This window comes from Callionymus lyra, chromosome 1, assembly GCF_982586985.1.
Source record: "Callionymus lyra chromosome 1, fCalLyr1.hap1.1, whole genome shotgun sequence".
NCBI classification, from domain to species: domain Eukaryota; kingdom Metazoa; phylum Chordata; class Actinopteri; order Syngnathiformes; family Callionymidae; genus Callionymus; species Callionymus lyra.
In genome coordinates, this window is record NC_141818.1 from 17,804,559 (window position 1) to 17,812,970 (window position 8,412).

Sequence of the window (8,412 nt, forward strand, 5' to 3'; positions counted from 1 at the left end):
TTTTTTTAAACAAATGGATATACATTCAATAAATGAATGTATTTGATACAAATAAATTATTATTAGACATAAATGCTGTAATTTTGATAGACAGATGAGGTTAAAATCAAGTGGATAGTTTATTTATGAACTAAAAACATCAAAAGTAATCTTTATTTACAAATATGTATAACAACAAAATACGCAGAACAGAGAGTTTTATTGTCCAAGGTGATAAATCTAGGCTCTTAAAACAGAGCCATCAGAATATTAAAACAAACAGTTGAAACAAATCCACAATACATGAATATATTTGACTTATGGGAGTGTCATCATCATGGTGTTTACACATACTTTTGTGACAAATGTTTACAGCAAAAGAAAAAAAAGACATTAACAAGCGTTAACAACAATAGTGCAAGTTTTACATGTTGAAGAAAAACATGAGTGTGCAGTTGATATTTCAGTCTCTAGATCCATAACAGGCACAACAGCATGAAATAAGTACATCATAGGCCACTGTGCTTGAACATCACTCATACACTTGAAAAACAACATACATGATTGTATCCACTGCATACAGCGAGGAGTTTACTTGTACTTTGCCACCACAAAGTAAGTTGTCCACTGTGCCAGGAGCAGAGCTCCGAACAACACAGTGTAGCTGAACAGGATGAATTTAAGGACTTCCTTGAACGTCCTTAGGAAGCGGATAAACAAAGGCTCCGGCTCCAGGTCTAGAATCTGCCACTCCTTGATTCCCTCCATCCGATTTGCTCCAGTAAAATGTGCAGTGTTTCCACCTCGACCCATTCTGAAAAAAAAAAAGTTTTTTAACATTGAAAAATACTACATATTAAGACATTGAAAAATAACAAGCATTACTTCTATATTCTTTAAATAAATTAGGAGGAAGTGTTACAAAGCACAATGAAATACACACACACGCAAACATTTATATATATACTTTATACACACAAACATACAATTCTCCCTGCCATTGAGTATTTACTGTGGAGTTAGAAAATAGATTTTCCGAAAGTGTATTAATAATTAATGTTAATTGCTCTCACTGAAGTCTTGTATTGACCCTCTCCTGATGAATTTAACACTATCAAACACTTTTGTTTTCCTATTTCTACATTCAACAATATTTAAGACATAAATAAAACAAAAATAGATGAAGTGTATTAACTTGTATTGTTATACATGACATAATATTAAACAAAAAGGTAGCAATATATAGCTATATTTTCCTGTAACAATCTAGTGGTTTAAAAACCCCAAACAGTCTAAGCTAAATGCTTCACAGCATTAAAGAGTTCTAGTAGTTGTACCTTGTTGTTGTCAGAGGAGAGCAGGAGTTGTTCAGGAGGTGTGGAAGTGTATATTCAGCCCTGATGTCCAAGTTGCTGTGTGCCGTCGTGTCTCTCAAGTCCTGGCAGCGGAGGAGGAGCTAAAAGCAATAAATGATCACAAGGATCTGATTCCCCTGACAGCCGTCTAATGGTGCTTTACGTCAACAGTGCACCTGCTCTTCAAACACCAACTTCAGCCTAGAGATAAGCACAAGTCATTGATCTATGCATTTTTTCCCATGGAGCCCCGGAGAATCTAAACGGAGAGGAAACAAACAACCAGAAGAAGAGTCGTTAAAAAAGGAAGTCGTCAGCAGGTGTTTTTCGTAGAGTAAAGGACCAGGATGGTCTAGAGAGGCAGGGATCAAATCCTGCAGCACAGTTATCTTCTGCCGGAAACATGAAGCAAATGGCCTCCTAATTCAATCAGTGTGGTCTACTGTCAAATCACAGGCTTCTGTGGGCCGAGCGCTCCAGACAGAAGAGGAGCATTATCGGCTAATCAGGGGCCTGTTACTGCGCTAATTGCTGCTTCTGAGAGGTGGACTGCTGCTGACTCCCATCTCTGCCTTTCACCACCTCCCTCGATCGCATTCATCTTCCCAACAGTGATCTGCCAACTCCCACAGGTAGAAATAAAAAACATTTTTAATTTGATCAAGAATTTAATTGACCTTGTTGACATGTTGCAAACACAGATGTCTCGAACAATCATAGATACATATATACAGAAGCTCGAACCCATCAACCAAAAAGCTCACATAAGGTCTGCTGTAACACACAGGTCCGGTGCACGAGCTCCAAGAACTCTCCTGGCCGACATCAATGAGACACCTGCCGACACGGAAGCTGCCGAGTCTTTTATTGATCAATGGATTTTTTTTGATGTGTGCAGGTGTGAGTGCACGTGACTCAGGCGTCCTGGGCCTCGGGATGGTCCTGAAGAGATTTCATCCAAGTCGTGCCGTTGACGAGTTTCGTGGTCGCTATGACGTATTCCATCCCACTGTCTTCCATTTGAGAGAGGAAACGAAGGGCGGCGATTTCTGCGTAAGTCACTCCTCCCAGGAAAAACACCAGGGTGGTTCGATTCTCTCCCTGTTGGCCTGCAGAAGGAAGAGAAGTGAAGGACTTATTTCACTTATTCTGTGTTATTTTGAATCTAATAAATGAACAGAAATACCAGGAAAATATCCTTCAGTTACAAACAGAATTCTATGTCCTAGGTGTCCAAATAAAGCATGAGTACGAGGCCCTCGCTCTTATAAGTTATATACCGGTATATCTTTATATCTTATTATATATTATAAGTGCTGTTGTGAGTGTGAAATACAAGAGTCATGCAAATATGCAACACTATTACTGTGTATTACCAGTTATAGATCAGGTTTCATGAAACAATGCAGTCTTCATTATCTGGGAGTGTATATTGGGAAGAATCTGGTGTTAAGATAGATAAGGTAGAGTGGTTGCCTGCAGTCCAAAAAGGTTGCAGGTTCAATCCCAGCTCCAGACAAGCTTGTGTCGTTGTGTCCCTGAGCAAGACACTTCACCCTGATTGCTCCTGATGGTGAACTTGGCGCAAGTGTGCATGCCTACTCACATCAGTATGTGTGAATGGTTGAATTTCCCCTCGCGGGACTAATAAGGGATTCTAAAAAAAAAAAAAAGATACGTCCCACGATACAGAGGCAAACAAACTATATATTGAGATACTGTAGAAACAAGGATATATTTGTAGTATTGTCCGAGTACTCTTGACTCTGGTGTTGCCGAATTTACAGGATATGACTCTTGACAAAGTCATTACCCATTTGATTTTAAGACAAACATCAGCTATGAAAGCTGCTGGAGTCAACTGTATCCTCTTGTCCTCAGTCATCATAGGATCTCATGTGATTTCACAGCAGAAGACATAAAAACTGCTGCCATCTAGCAGAGGAAAGTTTAAATGAGTGTATGAGAATTTAAATGTTAATAGTAATTTTATTTTATACATTCTTTATGTAAATATAAACGACAAAAGAACTATGATAAAAACAATATACCGTAGTATTTGAGAGCAAAATTCACAACATTTAAGTTTTATCGATATTATTTTATTTTTCTGGTCTATGATCTCTAATGTAATTATATTAAATCTCAAATGATTTTTAAACAGACAGCGCCACCTACTCACAACTGAAGACTACAACACTGTATAATAAAACCTCATCAGCAGTTTCCTTAACCCATCACTACTTGTTACTTAAACGGCTTATTACAGACCAGATATGGAATATTTCTATGAATATATATATATATATTTGTAAAGCTGTCAAGATGTCTAGAATTAGTTGAAGTTAGATGATCAATAAAAGATCCTAGGAACATCTAAAAAATACATCAACTTGCCGAAAAAAAAAAAAAGATTTACATTATTGGCACAGACTATGTTTAAAAAGTGTTGCAGAAAATCTGTAAATATAAATATATTTTTTAGTTATAGTTATCATAGTTAAGTAGAATAAGTTTGAGGCGCATTGATGAAAAGACTTGAACACATTTCATTAGCTGATCCAACACCTCCCTCAGCTGGAGTCTTAATTATCACCTTTTAATATCTAATGTAACTCTGGCGTGTACAAACTCATCTCCAGTCTCGCTCTCCCTATTGTAATTAACACATTACTTATTAAGAATGAAATGAAATCCAATTCATCCCCAACACTGCCAGTTTCCCAGTTTGTTGTTATCTCTCCTCTCCCCGAACAGACATGTCCAAACAAACACTGTCGCTCGTTCTCGAGTGTCATCGAGCTTCGCTGCAATCAATCTGCTGCTGTTGTTGTGGAGCAGCATCTGATGTCTTCACCACAAAGCCCTTCACTTATCTGCCTGTACCAGCCGTGTTGCTGCAGCTATAAAGCACGCCGGCACGAGTCAGAAACCTACGTTTCTTGTGGAGTCCGGGCGGGAGCTGTTGCCTCTCCTCGAAGTGTGGACCAGGAAGTATCTTGAGCACCTCCTCGATGCTTCGCCAGCCGGGCCGGGCTAGAACCTGAGTCAGTCGGATGCTGAGCGGAGCGTAGCCGCTGTAGACGTACGAGATGTCGTTTGGGTTCTAAAAAACAAATATAAAAAAAAAAACATTAAGAAATGTTTTGCCTCTTTTCAGAGAGAGGAATAGTATGATGTCAACTGGATATCCAGGTCCAACCAAATCTCATGAAATGAATACATGAAAATAACGTTTTCTTAATCAAAAACTGGATTTTATTTGTTCTTTAAACATAATGTAGTTTGTTACATTTATTCATTTGTGATTTTATATTTACTGATATGCAAAATTTATAAAAATTAACAAGTATTGTTATTATTATTATTATTATTATTATACACAAAACAAGGAAAAAATACATAAAACAGAACATGCTCAAATGAACAAATAACAATAGATAAACATGCTATTCATTCAAGTAAAAAAAATGAACAGATTATATTATCTAAAACAACTTAAAGAAAAGTTTTGTTTTTATATATTGTATTATCTAGTCAAATATAACAAATCATTATTTTAAATAAGAGCAGAGCAGCTGATTTCTACGGCAGTCACACACCTGCTCATTGGCATCTTCCATCCACAGTTTGAGTGTTTTTCGGATTGTGGGGTAGTTATTTCTGGACCCCGTCTGCAGCTTCAGAAGACCCCCCTTCTCCAGATTGTTTAGTGTCAGCATGTGTTCATAACCATAGGTCTGAGAGAAGAAGAGAAGGTGGTTCGGTATGAAAACGGGATGAAAGGAACAACCTCTTTAATACAACATTTTAATCATTACACAATCAATATACGACACAAAAATGCTTGTTCGACAGACAACTCTACCTGAATAATCTCTCTCTTGTAATAATCCAGAACTTTCTGCTTGAGTCCGTTATTACAGACTGACTGCATGCACACGAGACGCAGGATCTTGATGAGCGGGTCTTTCTGAGCGATGCAATCTTCGATGTACGTGTTCACCTGGAGAGTCACAAACATACACAATTAATAATGATATATCACGATAGTTCAGACTCAACATACCTTGTCTGTTTCCACACCAGTCATGAACTCCTGCTCCACCGTCAGATTATCAAAGAAGGCCTCAGAGGCTAAATGGAGATAAACATATTAGGACGTCATCAATGGATTCAGCATTAGAACATAAGCATCATTGCTGTGATTATTTTGCATCGTTGGTTAAGAACTTGTCGTCACTCACAGTCTAGGAAAAGTTCAGCTCGAGTCTAAAAACATACTTGTGATGTCCTTGATGAGTTCGGCTACAGACGTGTGGTTGGCCAAGCTGCTCCGAGCCGCCTGCATGTGAGGCAACTGGGACACAAACTGCTTTATCTCGCCCACCGTTTTGGCATTGTGGCGCTCCTGGGAGACAAATAATTTATTTATTTAGTTGTCCATCTGTTATATCACTCAACAGTTTACAGGGTAAAAAATAATCCACTTGTATTAGTGACTGTAATCAAACTGTACAAATGGAAGGATGATTAAATAAGAGAAGATTTGCTTGTTTTAGTATTCAGTGCAAATGCTTTTGTTGGCCTGAGATAACAATTAAAGCTCATTTCCACACCACAAAGTGATAGAGAGTGACCTTCTAGAATATGTCGATACAGTAACTTGATTCGACACCAGCTAATCCAGTTAGACGAGATACTGTGTTAAAACGGTTAAGTTGGCGAGAGACTAACCTCAAAGGCTGCGGAAATTATTTTGGCCTTCTTGCTGAGAGCTGCTCCCACAGCATTGAAATTCTTGTCCCGGATTTCTGCGTACAGCTCCTCTGCCGAGTTCAGCTGTAGCTTCTTGGCCTCTGTGGGTAAATCTTTACTCGTCTCGCCTTGTTTTTTCTGTGCAAACTTCTCTGGTGGCAACTTGACATAACCTGTAGACAGCAGTTACATTTGGATGGTTAACTTTTTTACATTTGAATCACGCTTACGCGAGCTAACCGTTTGTGATCCCATAGATCTCATCGATGAGGCCTTCATAGGTCAGCTGTGTGGCCAAAGGCGTAAGCAGGTCTACGTTCCGGTCAAGGAGGAGAAGTGTGTCGAAAACTGGGAGGATCTGATTCTGGGTGCCAGCAAACTCTCTTTTCATCCTCAGCATCATATTAGCTACATGCTACAGACAGAGAAGATAGATTGTTTACATTAAAAATGCCTCTTTTAGAACGTATAGCAACATCTCATGTGGCTTGTTCTCACCCGAGCACATTCCCCTTTTCCGTATATCTGAGGAATAGTTCCGTACAGAGCCTGTAACGTCATGAGGCCTTTGGCTGTGTGGTAAAGACTAGTTTGGTCATTTTCCAGGTAGCATTCCTGGCAGAGAGTAACAACAACACATGTTAACATGTGTGATTTTTTACGTTTCACTCAAGGTCAGCAGTGGAAGTGAACAAACCCTGAAGGCACTTTCATACTCCATGGAGAGAAGATCACCATCATAGGGAATCAGGTCCAGGATATACTCGTCTATGTTGGTGAAAGAACCTAAAACACCCTGGTCCTTCAACCGTTGTTCACACAGCAAGCTGCGCCGAGGGACAAACAGGATGTGGAACTCTCGTGTGGAATGCTTATCTTCACTAAAAAAAAACAAACATGAGAAATAAAGTGTTAGAAGCAACATGTGACAGCAGACATCTGAAACTCTCAACCCACCTGAACACATTCTCAGCAATAATGTCCATCAGCTCCAATCTTGGACGCACGAAGAAGATAATGTTCTTAACATCCGCCGATGGAAGAGGTCCACTTTTAAGCGTGAACATCTTTTCCACCTCATGTTCCTGAAATAATTCATATTTTAAACAAGTTATTACAGAATGTAACCCTGAAATCTACGAGAAAGAAAACTTGCCTTCAGTAGAGAATACTGGGCTATAAGTCCAAATGGTCCTGTCAAATATTCATCCCAAACAATGGCCTGTAACAGAAGAAACAATCGTATTATGTTGTGGTCAAATGTTTGTTATGAAGACACCAATACAAAGATGTTACATCAATACTGATCAGTAGGAAATATATGTACAAGTCATACAAGCAATGGATTTATTATGAAGTGGAACAGACAGGTGAATGACACACTGCAAAATGGTGACTGGACGTGAGTGAAAAATCTTATTTTTCATGATTTCTTTTTCAAGATTAAGGAGGTAAATATTCAGGCAACTGCAACAGATAGTAATAAAATGTTAATTTAATAAATGTCGCAATAAAACTAAACACGATAATAACAATTTTGATGTCGATATTGACGTAAATCTCTATAACATCAACATAATGTCTAAAAGTATAGCATAGCGATAGAAATATGGAATGCGGAATTTCTTTTTTCAATTACAAATAAAATGTGCTTTACTCAACAGGATACGGAGTCTTCCTTTGAAAAATATATAACGCTGTTATTTACTATATACGATATAAGTTATGATCTCAGTGTTACTGGTAAAGTGACAGCTAGTTGAAAACAACGCCACTGGTTAGCTTAGCGGCTAACTAACTGAACCAACAAACCCAGAGTCCGGCTTCAATCCTTACCTTACTTCCGGCACATTTGTCCAAAAACTCACGAAGCTCTTTTCTCGCTGCTTCTCTTAAAATGTTTAAATTGACTCGTCCGTACGACAGATGCGCAGCCATTTTTCCTTCATAGGCTTCAGTGGATCATGTGACTTCCTCAGCAACTCACGTGACCTTAGATGGAATTAAAAACATCCAAAATGAGTTGAATTCAAGTACGTTTTTGTTTATAATGTAATATATTATTTTCACAACTATAATTACAATTGTCTGAATAAATAAAGCCGATTTACTTTACTCAATTATTTAAATAATACCCACTTGCTTTGCATTACAAATATCAAAATGACTCTTACTTATTTTTTAAACCCTTTTTAAAATCTATTTCAATATTTGAGTATTGTTATAACGTTCAACTAAAAAGTAACGCGTATGATTTTGTCCAGCAGATGGCGCTGTATCATTATAGATGAGGCTCGTAAATGACTTCATTCTATTAAGA

The 8,412-nt window shown here is 38.1% G+C and overlaps 1 protein-coding gene across 1 annotated transcript; it reads right to left on the reverse strand.

Annotated features, from left to right (window-relative positions):
* Positions 1 to 1,998: 1,998 nt before the first annotated feature.
* On the reverse strand, positions 1,999 to 8,071 carry vps33a (VPS33A core subunit of CORVET and HOPS complexes). Its single transcript, XM_087795585.1, has 13 exons — positions 7,929 to 8,071; positions 7,249 to 7,314; positions 7,050 to 7,177; positions 6,790 to 6,973; positions 6,591 to 6,707; positions 6,333 to 6,507; positions 6,072 to 6,265; positions 5,619 to 5,745; positions 5,404 to 5,471; positions 5,203 to 5,340; positions 4,937 to 5,074; positions 4,272 to 4,440; positions 1,999 to 2,443 (listed from the first exon to the last, which is right to left on the reverse strand). Exons 1-13 carry the CDS (start codon positions 8,028 to 8,030, stop codon positions 2,250 to 2,252), a joined length of 1,800 nt encoding a protein of 599 aa, XP_087651711.1. The 5' UTR covers positions 8,031 to 8,071; the 3' UTR covers positions 1,999 to 2,249.
* Positions 8,072 to 8,412: the final 341 nt, after the last annotated feature.